This window comes from Sphaerodactylus townsendi, linkage group LG07 (assembly GCF_021028975.2).
Source record: "Sphaerodactylus townsendi isolate TG3544 linkage group LG07, MPM_Stown_v2.3, whole genome shotgun sequence".
NCBI lineage: Eukaryota > Metazoa > Chordata > Lepidosauria > Squamata > Sphaerodactylidae > Sphaerodactylus > Sphaerodactylus townsendi.
In genome coordinates, this window is record NC_059431.1 from 77,211,838 (window position 1) to 77,230,332 (window position 18,495).

Below are 18,495 nucleotides of genomic sequence, written 5' to 3' on the forward strand. Positions count from 1 at the left end.
CTGGTTCTGGTGGGTTTTCCGGGCTGTGTGGCCCTGGTCTGGTGGATCTTGTTCCTAACGTTTCACCTGTATCTGTGACTGGCATCTTCAGAGGTGTATCACAGTGTGTAACAGATTTCCCTCTGTGATACACCTCTGAAGATGCCAGCCACAGATGCAGGTGAAACATTAGGAACAAGATCCACCAGACCATGGCCACACAGCCCGGAAAACCCACCACAAGCCACCCTCGAAATCTCTTAGGTGTTTCCCCACCTGAAGCTGGTGACTGTAAGTGTAACCTTAGAGAGCGTTAGCCCTACCTGAATTAGTGAAGACAATGGATTATATTTTTTCCAGAAGGTTCCATACATCTGTGCTCATATCCATTAATTCCTGCCCATTTTTACCACCTCAATCTTCTGTATTTTACTGCATTCCCTCACGGGTGGAGGTTCGGCTAAATCCTAAGTAAAAGAGTGGGCGGCCATCACCCAACTACTTTGTGGCACGCCATCATCACCTTCTGGAAGCAGCAGTGGCATAGTGGCTAAGAGCAGGTGCACTCTGATTTGGAGGAACCGGGTTTGATTCCCAGCTCTGCCACTTGAGTTGTGGAGGCTTATCTGGGGAATTCAGATTAGCCTGTACACTCCCACACACGCCAGCTGAGTGACCTTGGGCTAGTCACCGCTCTACGGAGCTCTCTCAGTCCCACTCACCTCACAGGGTGTTTGTTGTGAGGGGGGAAGGGCAAGGAGATTGTAAGCCCCTTTGAGTCTCCTACAGGAGAGAAAGGGGGGCTATAAATCCAAACTCTTCTTCTTCTTTAGGAAACATCCATCCACACTTGTTTTTTCAATAAGCAAGTGGAGAAAGCATCAGGACATTTAGAAAAGTCCATGAGACATTACAGTTCCTATTTTACCACCACATTTTCCTCTAAATCAGAAACTTTCCAGAATCTGGATATGATTAACCTGTGGTCATAAACGTTTTATTAAATTGGGGAAGGGTATTCCTTACTTCTCCACCAGATGTCAGTACAATATTCTGGTATTGCAGAATTATAAGCGTGAACTTTCCATAGATGCTACAATGACTAAACTTTGCTCATATTATGAGAAGACTCACTAGAAATGACAGATGCTAAAAAAACCCTGAAGACAGTAAAAAAAGAGGAAGACTCAACATGAGATGAATTGACTCTATAAAGAAAGTTAGTTTGTAAGATCTGAGCAAGGCTATTAACAATATGATAGTTTGGAGGACACTGATTCATCGAGTGGCAGGGACTTAGGGGGGTCCATAACTTTGGACCTCTTGAACCAAACTTCACCACACCTTGGTGGTATCAGTAAGAGACTCTCCTGATGATACCACCCGGGTTTGGTAAAGTTTGGTTCAAGAGGTCCAAAGTTATGGACCCTCAAAGGTGTAGCCCCATCTTCTATTAGCTTCCATTGGAAACAATGGGGGATGGGGCACTACTTTTTGGGGTCCATAACTTTGGATCCCCTGAACCAAACTTTACCAAACTTGGCTGGTATCATCAGGAGTGTCACCTGATGATACCCTGAAATTTTGGTGCTGCAAGCCTAAAAACTGCACCCCCCTGGCGGCCGACAAAGTAAAAACCCTAAAATATTTTTTTAAAATACACCTCACTTGCGTATAAGTTGAGGGGGGCTTTTTCAACACAAAAAATGTGCTGAGAAAGTCGACTTATATGCGAGTATATACGGTATATAAATCCCTGAAATTTTGGTGCTTCTATCCTAAAAACCGCGCCCCTTGCAGGCCAAAAACAAAAAAACACTAAAAAATACCAAAAAATCCACAAATGGGGGGCGGAGCTTCAGACATGTAATGGGGAGGTTGAACCTGAGGAATTCCCCCCCTTACCTACGTCCTTGCTGGGAGGCACTCCATACTAGGAAACACCATACTAGGAGGCACTCTTGAGCAGACTAGTATAGGAAAGCCTAATCTTCTGGATGAGGTTGTAACTGAGAATACCTAAATAAGAATGAAAAAGCATGTTGTATACAGAAAAGTTCTGAAGAAAAAGTTCTTCCTTGCTCCACAAAGTCTTCATTCAAGAGACCACAGACCATTCTTTGGATTTAATACGCTTATTTGAAAGATCGATCCATAGATAGTTTACTACATATTTGCATATAATTTCTGGCAAATTCTCTTTAGCAGGATAATAAGGCAAGTGGCTGGTGGATCAAGTGGCATACTGCAGTAAGTATGCATATAGTCCCTTCACTACATTTAGTCTGATTTAGATAGTATGTTGTGTCTAGGGTTGCCAACAGCCTGGAGGAAAAAAATCATCTAATTAATGCATAGAAATAGGCAGTTCATAGCATCATCTGGTTGATAACATCCCATCTAATCTCTATTAAGGGGACTTTTTTCTCCATGTTGTTGATAACCTTACCTAATAGACACTGGTGGAGGATCTTTCGTAGATAACAGCAGTGCAACTACAGTTAACCTTGGTAAGTATTGTGCAGAAGAAGGCAGGTGTGAAGCATTAACTGCTGTAAGTCTTTCTTACGAAAATGGCTGCTGCTACACCATCAGGTGTAGTTTCCAATCACTTTTCTAGAGGCAGGCCAATGTGCAGCACACTGCAGTGTTTGAGTTGCCATGGTATTGATAATAGAGGCAGAGATCTTTCTTTCCTAGGGGCAGCACAGCCAAAGTTATGAAATATATTCCAGGTAAGTTGTAAGTAGAGCCAGAAAAGGTGTATTTTATTAGATAATTATAGAACAGCATATCACACGTTATACAAGTGTGCATGCATGCACACACACACATATAATATAATATATACATGACTATAGATGTTTGAAGATCAAGTCTGTGGCAGGAAATTATACCATACTCAACCACAGATTATTTAAATATCACTGTGTACCAGTGTATCCATCCACTGGTATAAAAACTGCATGCCAAACTGAGTTTTCTGTAACTTAGGCATGTCAGTATTATTGTATTTTACTTATATTAGACCATTTACAACAGTTTATTTGTTGTCTCAAAAATAATAAACAGATTCACCATAGTAACTCTTTGGCATTAAATGGTTATGTTAGGTGCTTACTGTATTAAGAGATTCTTTATTACCATAGAGATCTGTCTTCCTGAAAAACAACCAAAACAATAGTATTCAGCCTTCAGATTATCAGTAGAGTTGCAAACTACCTGAAGAAAAAATGTCCTAGCCCTTAATAGAGGCTCAATGGGCTGTTATTTATTCCATGCCACAAAAAGCTTCAACCACTTTTTTCTGCACAGTAGGTCTCTATTTGGCAGCCTCTAGTTATTGCTAGCGGTCAATGCTATTTTCTTATATCAACACAAGACAAAACAAGACATTCACTGAATGTATATTTAGTTAACACAATAACAGATTGTGTCCATTTTGCTTTCTTATTACGTGCTCAAAAATATTTACCCCCAAGCATCTGTTTCCATTGTTACACATTCGTGCAAAATTAATAGTCCTTTATTATAACCAATGTCACATGCAAAATAAAATACAATACTAATAAAATGAAGGAAGCCCTGAGTCAGTAACTTTACAGGAAAGTCTGATATTGAGTCCTATACTGAATCCTTGCCAGATTCTCCCATGCCTTTGGAGATCCTAACCAAACAATCCAGTATTCATTTCTCTACTTCTTGGGGAAGAAGGGGGATGTGCAGTTTCTCCTGGATTTAGCCATGTGGCATTTCACCCACTTCTGTAGAGCTCAATATTCAATTTCATTAAAATCAGCAGAGTATCCAGAAGATTGTATTGTTGTTTCTCCCACTTCTAGAGGAGAGAAAATAATAGGTGAAGCAGCTGCTGGTTTCTTTGCAACATAAATTAATACACCCTGTAGATAAGGTAACCATAAACAAATAAAAGTTACCTTTACAAGGTCCTGACTGAAACTTGATATCATCAATAGCAATATCACTTTTAATTGATACACCGCGAATTGCTTCGAATACAATCTGTGAAAAAAAATCAAAGTAGAAAGTCTGATATATATTACTATCATCAATAATAATCATCATGACCCCATCTGTGAATACCTATTCCAGAGACTGAAATAATGAACTGAAGAAGAAGAGTTTGGATTTATACCCCACCTTTCTCTCCTGTAAGAAGATTCAAGGTGGCTTACAAACTCCTTTCCCTTCCTCTCCCCACAACAGATACCTTGTGAGGTAGATGGGGCTGAGAGAGTCCCAAAGAACTGTGACTAGCCCAAGGTCACAGATCGTTCTACAAACCTGAGAAAAGAATCAAGTTTGCTGAAAATTCTGAAATTTAAAAAAATTGGGAATTTCAAAATACCCTCAAAATAATTCAAGTAGCTTGCAGTATTAAGAAACAAATGCCCTCTGAGATCTTGGGGGTATTGCCAAACATCAGGCTTTCGTTTCTGTCAGTAAAAGGTAGGGGAGAGCTTCTCAGGGCTATTTTGACCACTACTCTACCCCTGCTCCCCTTGTTCCTGCCCAGGAGAGGGGACTCATCAGGGCCAGGCCTAGCAGCAGGTATCAGACATCTTGCTGACATGCAATTCGCCTAATTCACCCAGGTGTTAATACTACTACTTGAAGCCACCCAACTGGCTTGGGCTCACTGGTAGTCTCCACACAACTTTTGCAATTGGGCCGGGTCCAGCAATGGCCATCATACAACTAACCTGAGCATCTTGCAACTGTACAACTTTGGGAGTTTGGTCAAATTTTTCCTAAGGAGAGGCTGCCAGTGGAGAAGGGAAGGAAAGGAAAGAGCCAGGATGGGGCAGGATTAGGATGTCAGACTAGAATCTGGAAGACCCAGGTTCACATCCCACTCTGCCTTGGAAGCTCACTGGCATCTTCAGCCAATCAAACTCTCTCAGCCTAATCTTCTCATAGGGTTGTTGTGAGGATAAAATGGAGAGGGAGAATGGCACAAGTGACTTTCAGAGGAAGGTGGGGTGTATATGAATTAATATTAAATAAGACTGAAGTCTGAGGATGCAAATAAAAAAGAGACTTCTTGGGGAATGGGAAGAACAGCCAGAAGCAGGGAGAAGAGACAGGATGTGGGGGCTGCTAGGAGAAGAGAAAGAAAAAATGTGTAAGTGGAAACAAAAATGAAGTGACCCCTGAAAGTCCTTGTAGGTTCAGGCTTTAGTGTGGGTGTACCTACATACATGTAGGGTACGCCTACATGTCTCGCCTGAAATATTTCTTAGCAATTGGATCCTTTTGTTAAGTGAACCTTTTTCTGCAAAGGATTATCAACCCCAGAACAATAAATATATTCTCTTTAGGTTTAACTGGGGATAGCCTGATAAAATTGTTGCCTGTGTATCTAGTCTGATCAGTTTGATCTGCATATTAAAGAATTCTTAGTGCCTGCCCCATGGTTGTAGAATTCTTTTCCAAAAGAGATCCACCAACCATGCCTTTTGTATTACAAACTAAAACTCCATAACCTGTTTACAGCTCTTTAGTTATTGGATGACTCAACTTTGAAAATGTTTTGATCTCAAGAAAACTAGCTGTTTAAATTTCAGACTCTAAGATAACTATATTTTTATTATGGCTTTTTCTGCTAGAGGCTGTGGAACCTAATATCTGAACAGTCACTGCAGAAGATAAAATCTTAAACTTGTTTAAGATGCTCCATCTGCATCCTTTCTCCACCTATACCCGCCAAGTGTGGCTTTTCTCTAGAATAAATAAATAATGTTCTATATACAATCCTAAACAGGCTTGCACCTTTCAAATCACACTGCCTTCAAAGGCCTTGAAATGGTCCAACTGTGCTTAGGATTTCACTGTTAAAAGGTTTAAACTGAAATGCAGGTATACAGTGACTCTTTAAGTAGTTGGTATACCACAAAAAATTCTACTGCATTCCTGCTGCTAACCTGAAAATCAATAAGATTAGGCATGAGCAGAGACAGCAGAAAACATTCCTTAAAATTCACCTAGAAGCAATTCCTTCATCATCTTGCTTAATGATGGGCCTGACCAGCAGAGAACCATGCAGTGCAAGAATGGATGTGTAGTTTGGAAAGGAAGGAAAGATGCCTACTGACTTTACTACCACCCATTAGAGAAAATGTGGGGGCTTGGAAAGTACCCCTCAGATTGAACTATTGTGTTATAAGAAATGGGATGAGCAGAACCTTTCTCTTTGCTGAGAGTGAACTACCTGCCAACCACAACCCCCCACTAGGGTTTAGCCTTGACCACTTTCCTAAAACATGGGGCAGTTGTCACATTGGGGAATGGTATTGAGAAGAGCAACAGGTGACTTGCCAAAGAGCCACATGTGGCTCCCAAGCCACTAAGCAATTATCGCTGGCATAAAGAAAGAAATACCAAGCAACACGTTTCTTTTAGTATCCAGTTTGATTTAAGAAATCCATCAGTCTCTGCCTGATCTGCTTGCTGGATGAGATTGGCCCTGACCCAAGTAGCAAAAAAGAAGGTGGCTCAATACTATGGGCAAGGCCAGTAGTGACTCCTAGTTGCACTATACATTTGGCAGTGGAAGGGTACTACATTGTTGATATGAATTCCAATCCCACTTTTTCAGTAGATCCATGTTACCTGAGAAATCTACTTAGGCATGTGTGGAGAAATTGTATTTTTTGCTTTAATTTTCTCCCAACTTAGTAGCTGCTTCAGCTAAAGGTCACACTCCAGCTGTAGATTATTTCCTTTGTAATTAGAACTTCAACAATCTCTTTCAGGTATTTGCACCTGATAGTAACAATGACTTTACACCAAACTGACTTTGCTAATCAGTGTGAGGGTATGATGGTCTGTTTATGCCACCTGACCAGTAATTTTGTATAATTGCCTTTCAACACTCTAACTCTCATCTTTACTTTCATTCTTATTACTCTCTACGCGTCTGAGCATATCCTTGTTTTCCTGCCTGTTATCTTAGGCAATTCAAAGCTGTTAGACTCTGCCGACCAGTTCTAATAAGCAATACTTTTCGTCTCACTCTTTGCTTGCTTTTGCTTTAAAAGCTATGCTACCAATGTTATTTTAACCTTTAGCTAAATTTAACCTTCAGTAATGAACCTTACAAAATATTTTATTCAACCTTTTTGCTTCTGAGTTTTTGTGTGCTTACCCAAATCCTGACCCACGTTTTGAGAAGTGGCTAGTCATCACTTTCTCTAAGCATGTTTATGTGATCAATGGCAACAGAGGTTGATTCACAGTTCAATCTGATTGCCGCTATGTGGAATTAATAGGGTAGATTGGTTTGTTGGTCAGTCATGCTGTCTTTCGACATTTGTGGGACATTTGTGTTTACAGACAGGCTGTCATGTAAAGTAGAAATATGTCCTGTTAGAGGGGGGGATTTGTTTGTTTTGCTGTGCCTCTTAGGAGCTATCTTCTTTCTGTAGATTCAGCTTCATCAGGGGTCCCCAAACTACAGCCCGGGGGCCAAATGTGGCCCCCTGAAGGCATTTATTCGGCCCGCCAGGCATGGCGGCGATGGCTCCATTCATGTGCAGTGGGGGCTCGAGGGAGAGGAGGAACCGGCCCCAACGGCTGATGATTGCAATTACATGATGGCACCCCCAAATCTCCATGAATTTTCTGACCCAGAGTTGGAAACCTTACATGTAGCAACGCCTGCTCCGCCCTTCCCTCTCAGCTACTCCATGTGTTGCTCTCAGGCTTTCTGTCCCGCCTCACTCCCATTGGCATCAGCCAGGCTGGCGAATCGCTCGCTGGCTGCTAGGGAGGAAAGAACCCAGGAAGATACCTGATCCTGGGTTAGATGGAATGCTTCATTGGGAAAGTTCTGCTTTTTTTTTTTACAGGGGAAGGTATTCCACAGCCTCCCCAACAATAATTGGAGCCCAGCCTGTACTTGACATACTTTGGTCACTGTTCTAAAAATAGACCATGACAGAAAGGCTGAAAGGTGAAATCAAACATTTTACAATCATTTGTGCATAGGAATTTGTTCATAGTTTTTTGTAGTCCGGCCCTCCAACAGTCTGAGGGACAGTGAACTGGCCCCCTGTTTTAAAAGTTTGGGGACCCCTGAGCTTCATTATCAACATTGTAGTGAGGCAGGATCCATTTCAAAATATACACCCAAAGCATATTTTCATCCATCCCAGTGATGTCGTGAGAGGGGTGCAGAGGGGGCTACAGCGCCGACTGGCACTTCCTACAGACATGTGGGGATGCACTGCAGGAGGTGGAGCCTAGGGGCAGAGCCAGCAGTATAAAGCTGGAGCTGGTCAGTCCAGCTGCTGAGTTTGATCCTGGCCTTGGTGAGGCTTGGGTCAAGCTTTAAATGGCAGGTTTTCAACCTACAATTTAAAACTGGACCTGGGTGAACTGAGGCCAGCATCAAACGGGCCATGCGCCCCCAAACTCCATGTGGATAAAGTGAAGTTTGGGGGCAGGATGAGCCCCACTGGCTGGCATTCAGCTGCACCCCTACACCAAACTCCAGAGGGAGTTTAGAGGTGGAGCATAGTTGTGAGAGGGAGGGTCATAGCTGTGGGGCAGGCGGTGCCCAGGGCTCACCCTGGGGGCCGTTTTTCACAGCTTTGCCTCTGATCCTTTCAATTTAATAGTTTGTTACTATCACTAGATGTCTGTTCAACTATTGTTACCTAAATCTCTACAGAGAAAATAGTTGTAAGCTATGGGAATGTAAGCGCACAATAATGAGCCTCACACACTGAAGGGCACATCGTATGCCCCTGCCTTTTTAGATCTAAATACCATTTACGCCAGAATAAAAGAGGTGAGTCAAAGTCCCTAACTTTAAATTTGCTTCAGCCTCGAATTCAACCCTGCATCATATATAAATGCACTGAAGTTTGAAGGGAGTTTACTGGCTTTTATTCTGCAGTAGCAGATACTGAATACTTCTTGCAAAGGGAGCCATCAGTGTGAGGTTGGCTTACCTGGTGATATTTGTCACATGAATATTCTATAAGGCCTCTTAGCCAAGTGATGCTTTGTTCACCTCGCCTTCTCCAGAGGAGAGTCTCATCCTTTTTACCATGCTTCTTCACATAAACATTTAATATCCCTGTCCCAGCTCCATACATGTGATAAAAAAATATAAGACACTGAGGCCTAGAGGTGCCTCGTAGAAGCCTCGATATAAGCTGTGCTTTCTGTCCATAGACCATGTTAGATGCTTCAATGTACATGTAGTGCCCTTTAAAAAAGAAAATGTAAAGTTTACAATTGTAAGGATATGCTTTGTGTTTGTTCTTCCAATTAATTATATTGCTCACAGTTCAATTAAACGATCTTGTGATTGTGCTCATTATTAATGCTTATATGCTACACTTCAAAATTAATCACTTTTAATGGTAACGTGTTAAAAACACAAATATGATAATACTGCTACATAATTAGTGGAGAAATCCCATTAATTAATCCATGAACGATGACATAAAAATTATTCACTTACCTCTGTATTTTCTGGTCACAGACATTCATGGTCTCACCCCCAAGATACCCAAACTATTTTTCCCTCCAAAGTATAAATTATCAAAAAAGGATAATTTATGTAAACATGTTTCCTTGTTATAAATTTCTTGTTATAAATTTAAGTTTTCAAATATAAGATTCCAGACACTTGCTTTTTATTTTTATTTATTTTTATTTATTTTTTCAACTTATATACCGCCCAACCCCCGAAGGGCTCTTTTAGAATACTGAAGGCAAGATTATTGGATATTCAAGTCTGTTTAAAGTTCCATCTGACATTATTTTGTCTGATAGATATAAAATTATGAGTACAGTTTAAATACATAACATAGTTGTACCAAGGAAATGAACTTATCTTAATTTGTAAATTACGCTTTTATTATCTTACTATTTCATTGTAGATTGACACACCATATGCTGCCTCGCCTACCACTTATTTCAGAAAATTGTATGTCTTTGTCCCTTCCTTTCTCTAGACACTGCCTTTTTGTGGAAAAAAAATGACCTGTGTCCCTTTCCTAGTTGATGTTTCACTATTAATGGTTCTACTGTAATATTTCCCCCTACTTAATCTTCATGTTGAGTCTAATAATTTTAATAAAATCATGTAGTTAAGATTGCTGGAATATTAAGGATCTTTAGGAAATGATTCCCTTTCAAAACAAGTAGGAAATTTGGAAGTAGGAGCTTCCAAAGGTTTTTTCTCCTTCTAAAGAGTAAAGACAGGCTGAACCCCATTATTTGAGAATCTGACTCTCTTGACTTCAGTCCAATGTATGGATGTACACTGACATAAATTGGTCCAAAGCTTACAGTGACTAGTTTGAATTAATTATTATAAAACTATGTGAACTTGATCTCATATCTTGAAATTTGTGTGAGGTTCAGACTCTTGATTTAGGTAGTTTAGGAATTCCCTCCAGATTTTTATTACAATAGTAATAAACACTTATTAATGTAGTTATGGTATTTGCAACCAGGATACAGTATGTTTTATGAACTACTTGTTCATTCCACATTATGCCACACTCTTTCATTTAAAATCAGTGGTGTTTCTGTATATATCCTGGATTTGACAGTTGAAGGGAGCTTTAACTCTTGAAAGCTTATTTCTGGACTCAAATCTAGCTGTTCTATTGAAGATCAACACAGCTACATTCTGAAGCACATATATTCTGTCACTTATTTTCCAGCCACCATTGTTTGATTCTATTGTTCCTTCTCTTGTTGTCACAAACTACTGCCACCCCCATCCCCCAATCAGTCCTAAAACGAATAGCAACGGCAGATACAAGGAGTACCAAGGATAGCAGAAATATCAGTTGAATACTACAAAAGTCTCTGAAAGTGTTCCAAAGCACATCAATCACATGCATTTGAAACAGCTCACTTTATAAAAATTCTTTTGAGCGATTTTGTGGGGGAAGGTTGGTTTCAAAGAATAAACTGTAAGTAGTTGCCTCTGCAGGATTTTTTCCTGGCTGTTTTCATAAACATAGTTTTGCAAAGAATTAATGCTAAATATGACAATGCTAAGTCATTTAGTTAATCTCTAACGAAAGTACAATAGTTTCTATGCGCGGCTTCCTGGCTAGGACTGTTCTGTGGGTTCCTTCTTAGAGTCTATTGGTTTTGTTTTCTCCGTAGTAGGGCAACAATTGTGTACACCATCAAAGGGAGGTCTGCCCAAAAAATTCCTGCATGGCTTCTCACTAGGTTATAAGGAATAGTTTTATCCTCCCATTCTTTTTAATGGTTATGGTTCCATCTTCGAGGATTGTAGTTTGTTTTAGGGCTGTTAAATGGGGTTTATGGATATGTTTTGACTGCTTAGAACTGCTTTTGGGTGAAGGGAACAATTGTCAAAAAATACTATTATTTGAATGTTTTTCACTGTCAAGTGACAGGATATGCTATAGATTCCCCAGAGACTACTGCAAAACATATGTACTCTGATTTCGGCAATATCACAAATATTCAGCTTCATGTCTCCCTTCCTAACCTTAAAAACAGCCATTACCATTACTTATGCCACAAATATGTTCATGGTTTTAAAATTTATTAGCTCTTAGACCACTGAAACAGTTTCCAAAAGCTTGTGCCACTTGAAGAATGCTGCTGCTGATTTACTAATGCTTCTTCCTATTCCTAACATTTGTTGACTCTTGTGTTTTAACTGAACATGTGGAGGCTTGACCTTACCTAATTTATATTTTTTGCTAATTGGAATGTTCTCTTTTGCGTTAAGACCATTTTCTTCTTCTAACAGCACCTTTCTGTATTAATAAACGTATCCCAAATATGTCCAGATTTGGTTTATTGGAGGAGATTGAGAAGGATATGGAACCATGATCAAATTTCATAAACTTGTACCTCTAAGATGGAAGGTGATTTATCATTGATCATATTTGTATCCCACTCTCTCCCGCCAAATTAGGGCTCAGGGCGGTTCACATCATAATAATACAATAATTAATAAACTATGGGCACAATAATAAAAATAAAATCATAAAGTAAGATTAGATTTAGTGAGATTAAGTAGTAGGAAAAATGCATGTTTATCTTGCTTTAATTCTGCAAGGTCTTTTTATGATTTTTTACCACTGATGAATGGCTTATAAAAGGGAAGAGAGGAGCAGTATCAAAAGTAATCAAAGCACGATACTCTTGAGTCATTCAAGTTAACATAGAATCATAGCATTGAAGGGGCCATACAGGCCTTTTAGTCCAACCCCCTGCTCAATACAGGATCAGCCTACAGCATCTCTGACAGGCGCGTTCATTCAACCACTGCTTGAATACTGCCAGTGGAGAGTTCAACACCTCCTTAGGCAGCTGATTCCACTGTGGAATAACAATTTTTCCAAATATTCAGCTGGTACCTTTCCATCCATAATTTAAATGCATTGTTGTGAGTCCTATCCTCTGCTTCCAACAGGAACAACTCCCTGGCCTACTCTAAGTGACAACCCTTCAAATACTTCAAGAGAACAATCATATCCCCCCCACCCACCCTCCTCTTCTCCAGACTGAAGTCCCAAGTCCCTCAACCTTTCTGGGCCACTGATCATTCTTCTGGTGAGTTAACTGCTTCTCCCAATGTCGTAATCTGCAAATTTAATGAGTAATCCATCCACCCCCCATCCAGATCATGTATGAAAGTACTGGGCCCAGAACTGAGGTCTATGTACTCCACTGGACACCTCCTTCCCACTGGACATCATGCCTTAAGGACTATTCCACCTCTTCTCTGAGGCTCCGTATTTTAGTCATATCAGTCTGGTCTGAATATTTACAGTTTAAATTGTAACTCACCTACCCCAGTAGTATGGTCTCCTTTTGGTCCAGTGTAAGATGTAGGAGTCTGACCTCTTCGTCTGTGCCAACTCCCCCGGCTTTTCTTTTGTTGAGTAAATGCACACTCATTTTTTTCAAAAGTACATTCTTTAGGAAAAGCAGGTAATAAGTCTACAACAAAGCATGTACATGGTTAGACTTGCACTCATATTGAAACAGTTACATAGTAGTGTAATGTGTAAATATGGAGCTTGATATATACTATAAGTTACACACATTTCAAGGATCCAGGAATCTGACTGTGGCTATTTAATATCTTTTCTGGTCACTTTCATTTAACAGTGTTGTCATATTTATTCATTTAAAACATTTTTATGCCACTTTCCCAATCAGGGTTTACAAGGCAGACCATTAATAGCATTAAGCTTCACTTCAGAAAATATATCTGATGTTCATTCTCATGTAAATGTTTACTTAAATAAAGATGTCACTTTTGTCTTGCTATGATTAGAAATGAGAATCATAATACAAGGGCCATTAATGATGCATTTACAGTCATTTTTCTCCACTTACAATTCGGAGCTTTAATACTAAAGTAGAAGTTTAGGAGAATTAAGCATCCAAATTGCATCTTTATACAGATAGCATTCTAGTGGATTCATCTCATAGCAAGTATAGTGTTTGAGAATCAGATGTGCTAAATTAAAGAATTCCATCCAGTGGTGGGATCCAAAAATTTTAGTAACAGGTTCCCATGGTGGTGGGATTCAAACTGTGGCGTAGTGCCAATGGGACTGGGCGGGGCACGATGGGGGCGTGGCTGTGCATTCTGGGGGCAGGGCATCCCTGGGCGGGGCTGTGGCAAGGACGCAGCCACTGCACCGGTCTTGGGTGGGAAACAAATGCACGCAGGCACAGGCTGCCACGCACACCGGTGCACCTCCTGCTAGACTGCTTCAAGTTCTGCGCGCTACTGCTGAGAGGAGGGGCATAACTAAGGTAAAAATCACGTGGCAAAATCACCAATTAGTAACCCCCTCTCGGCACACACAAATAAGTAGTAACCTACTCTCGGAAACCTGTGAGAACCTGCTGGATCCCACCTCTGATTCCATCCCTTGCCACAGAAGCCACATCTGGAAAAGCCCCATAACGCATTCATGCCCTGTGAGTAAGGCTGCCAACTGTCTGGAGAAAAAAACTTCCTGTCCCTTTAATAGAGACTTAGTTATATGTTATTTACCTGGTGATGTTATTTATTTACTGCATAGTCTGGTGAGATTTGAGGCAGATTGTATGGTGTAAAACAACATATTAAAATAGCATGAGACATTCAATGAAAATGCAACTTGACTAGAGTTACAAAAACAGAAATAATTCAAAAACAAGTATGAGACATGATATAAATAAATGCAGAAAATTGCATTAGTTAAAGTAGAATGCAATGGAGTAAGAGCATGATTGTACATACGATGAGCCATGAAAGTTTATAATCCGGTTCCCTTCATAAAAGAGCTTTCATGCCATGGAAACTTCAGCTGCCCATTTCTACACATTGACATTAGTGAGGTATGACAGCATTATTAAAAATGTAATGGACAATATCTTACCAGTACTGTGACAGTTTCCCAAGCCTATTGATACATCGTCCAATGCCACCAGTCCACAGTCCCAAAAGCTTTTACACCAGCTCACAAACACCACCTGGCATTTAAAGAAAACATTTGCCAATCTTAGTTTTTAGAATCTTCATTTAAAAACTCCTAAAACCCTCTTTTTACACATGGTGTATTATACTTTTTTCTCTTCTACTCCCTTGCAATAATACTTAAAGGATTAAACAGTTTATTCGTTGGGTGTCAGTTTTTCTTTTGTCATTCTGTGCTTTTATGTAATTCAGCACAGCATTATAGTATTAATATTAAATTATTATGTTTGAACCATCCTTAATCCTCAAAGTGTTCAGGTGCTCACATATCATTTGTATCTGCACAGGGAACAAGAGAACTTCCTGGAGCCAAAGCCCAGTAGCTACTGCCTCTCTACTTTAAGGGAGATTTTTCATCATCTTTATCCCTTAAGGAGTTGTGCCTTCTCATACAGTTTGCTTTATTTTCTTCAATTTGTACCCTGTATTTCTACCCAACGAAGACCCAAGCCAGCTTGCAGCATTCTGCTCTTTATTTTATCTTCACAACAACCTGATAGTACGTGTGCAGTCTAGCACTTAGGGAAGAGATTAAGAGAAATGTCCCAGAGAAATAGATTGTACTATTCAAAGCCAAAAAATGTCTTTATACAAAGTTTTATTGTAAAAGAGAAGGGAAAGGATGGTTGGATTCAATAAGGTATGGTAAAAAGGCAAAACAAAATACAGAATACAATATAGGGGAAAGAAATATAGGGGAAACAACAACACAGATATATTCAAACGTAAAGCAATACAGTTGAACCAACTAAGCTACAGTTATCTATGCTGCAGGTGGTTCCTCAGGGCATGTTCAGAGTTCCTTGAGGTAACAAGAAGTTGAATTGAATTGAAACCTTTAATGGCATTTAAAAATATATGATATGCAATAGGCTTGAAGAATGTAAAATTTAAGATCATTAAATAAAACAGTCTTTTAAAAAAGAAAGGGTTAAAATTTTTGTTTAGCAAAAAATTGGGACCGTGTGGTGACAATGACACACAGAAATCTGGCTGTAGGTCCCAGTATTGAGAGAGAGTTGCTATCTAACAAAAACAGAGTTTTGGCAGCATCCGCAGTGCTGTCTAGGCCAGACAAAAGGGGTTCAAGTAAGTTTTTCCGCACAAGAGTTGTAAAAAGGGCAGTGGTGAAGGACATGGTGGACTGTTTCCTCCAAGCCAAGGGTGCAACTGTAAGTTCTTTCAGTGTTTGCAATGTGATTCTCTCTGCTGAATCTTCTGGTGGAAAGAAGCATGTTACATCTAGCCAGAGAAACAGCTCGTCGCTGGCTGTGATGGTAACCTGAGGGAGGATACCCAGATGGGTAGAGGAGAGCAAACTTTATTCACTTGGGTCATCAGTCTCTCTGATTCCTGCTCAAAAAGTCTATGTTTAACTTTATGAAATATCTCATTAGCAGTTAGCATAAGTAAAGAGTCCAGTGGCAAATCCAGATCTTGTAGTTTGGCATTCAAATGAGCCCACCAGCCCATTGAATGAAAGAAGGTGAGAGCATGAGAAGTAAAGCTAGAATCCTTGTTGTTATAGCAAATTTGTAGCCAAAACTTGAAGGTGAGACACCAAGCTCTGGTTTCCATCAAATGCTGGCCTGCTTCTAAGCACAAAACAGCATAGGACACAGAATTGGGGGTTCCCAAAATTCTGTATAGGAACCTAGATTGAATTCGCTCAATTTCGATGTTCCATGCTTGAATCCATAATGGGTTACCATAAAACAGCTGTTCACAGGTTTTGGTGTTAAAGATCTTTAAAGCCACTGGAATATATGTCCCTTATTGTAGAAGAAGCAAAGGCTAGCATTGCTGGTGGTTTTACTCAGCACTATTGCTCTATTCATATGTTGTGTCCAGTCGGCCTTATGATGGTAGTTAAGGCCTAAATATTTGTAAGTTTTCACTTGCTCCAAACAGTGGTTGTTAAGAGTCCATTTGAGGAAGCGCCATGAGTTTGAGAAAACTAAGCCTTTGGATTTAGAATAGTTTAGGACTAAGTTGTTGTCACTGCAGTAATTTTGGCAACACTTGAGTAGACGCATTAAACCTTCTTGGGAGCGTGAAAGTAGAACTGCTTCATCTGCGTAAAGATGGACATTTTGGAAGTCCTTAGAGATGTCTCTTGAGCACCAGGAGCTAAAAGAGCAGCAGGCAAATCACTCAGGAAGAGATTAAATAATGTTGGGGCGAGAACACACCCTTGTTTCACCCCTTTATTAGTTGGTATTGGAGGGGTGAGACTGCCTAGATGATTACATTTGACCTGACAAGATGTGTTTGTATGTAAAGCTTTAACCAGAGTGATTAGTCTGCCATCAACACCCAGAGACCACAACTTCCTCCAGAGGAGGTCTCTGGGTATAAAATCAGAGACTCCTTTAAGGTCCAAAAAAGCAGCGTAGAGTTTGGAGTTCTTGTGACAAGAATACTTGGCAGCTAAGGAGTTCAAGATCAAGCAGTGATCAAGAGTAGATTTGCCAGTGGTGAAGCCTATCTGCTCAGGACCGATGATTTTGTTCCTAGAAATCCAGGAGGAGAGTTTCTCTAGTAAGTGCTTAGCATACAGCTTTCCCGAAATATCCAGGAGGCTTATTGGTCTGTAATTGTCAGGCAGGGTTGCATCTCCTTTCTTAAAGATTGGAATTATTATTGCTCCAGTCCATGAAGGAGGAATTATTCCAGTTTTGTCTATATAAGTAAAAAGAGAGGCTAAAACAGGTGACCGCCAGTCTTTAAAAGACTCATAAAGCTCAGGAGGGAGGAAGTCTGGGCCAGGGTCCTTACACCACTTTGTTTGATCAATCAACCTTCTGGTCTCAAAAATGGTAACAGGCAACCATTCTGGGGAACTTTTGAGTTGTAAGTCCTCAATGGGATATGTATCTAAAGGCACAGCATAGAAGATGTCAGTGAAATATTGATGCCATACATCAGTAGAAATATTTTTGGAAAAATTGCCATTTGAGGAAGAGTCACCAGAGAATTTCTTAGAGTTTTTCTCAGTTGTTGCCCAGATCAGGGAATCCCAACTGTTATTAATAGCTGTAATCTTATATTGCCTGATCTGGGTGCGGAGCAAGCTCTGATTATGAAATAATCTTGTGGAAGATCAGTATAATTTGAATCCTCATAGGTTAAATACATTTCTCTCAGCTTACGCTTAAGACTGTAACGTTCATCAGTAAGTATAATCTTGTCTTTTCTAGAATGGGTGGAATCAGCAGGAGGAGGAGTTCCAAATCTGTGTCTAATTGTGTTGACATATTCCTCAAAAAGATCTGTAATCCAAGAAATAGATTATAACTCAAGTATAGATTTTAGGGAAAGGAATTCCTGGATTTTTGCAGCTAAGGTGTCACACCATTTAGTTGCCAGTATGGGATTGTCCGTGGAGGAAGAATTATGCCAAGAAAGATGCATATTAGTAGTTAAAGTTAGGCGCAAGGGAAGATGATCGCTTATATAGTTATGTTGAATTTGAAAGTCCGATACACAATCCATAAGGCTGGGAGAAATAAGGATATAATCAATAACACTGCAGCCCCTAGGTGAAATGAAGGTTACAAGAAGTTGAAGGAGTCCTTAACCAATTTTCATGTGCACCCAGTTTCCAAGACAAGATAAAATCCCAAACATCCAGATATTTATGCTAAATAGAGTTGCATCTAAGCCAGCCTTCTTTTTAAAAATGACAAGCAGATTTCTCCAATCCCATGCAAATCCCCATCTCTGATGTCAAAGGGTATTTTTATGAATCAGATCACTGTGCAGTATAGTCCCACCTCCATCAAGCACTTTGTAACGGCTCTGAACTTCCATGACACACAGATGGGCTGGTCCAAACAAGATCGTCCTTTTTCCAAAAGGGATTTATGTCCAAAAGTTTTCATTTGACCAGAAAGATGGCAGCATCATGAAGAGCATCTAAAGCATTTTCCCTTCTCAGTTATCTTTGTAAGCCCCTTTCTCACTAATTAGAATGCTTATTTGCTTTTCTCTTT

At 40.0% G+C, this 18,495-nt stretch overlaps 1 protein-coding gene across 2 annotated transcripts in view; it reads right to left on the bottom strand.

Moving 5' to 3' along the window:
- Nucleotides 1–2,726: 2,726 nt before the first annotated feature.
- The window catches only part of MAMDC2 (MAM domain containing 2), a 68,932-nt gene continuing 53,163 nt past the window's right edge, over nt 2,727–18,495 (bottom strand). The window contains exons 10-14 of one of the 2 annotated variants that reach the window (XM_048504655.1): nt 14,403–14,496; nt 12,811–12,963; nt 8,958–9,217; nt 3,918–4,002; nt 2,727–3,817 (exon numbers count right to left, since the gene is read on the bottom strand). In XM_048504655.1, the coding sequence (XP_048360612.1) occupies nt 3,753–3,817; nt 3,918–4,002; nt 8,958–9,217; nt 12,811–12,963; nt 14,403–14,496 (657 nt within the window). In that variant the 3' untranslated portion in view covers nt 2,727–3,752. Of the gene's footprint in view, nt 3,818–3,917; nt 4,003–8,957; nt 9,218–12,810; nt 12,964–14,402; nt 14,497–18,495 lie in introns of those variants that run through there. The other variant, XR_007245151.1, reaches the window with a different exon arrangement.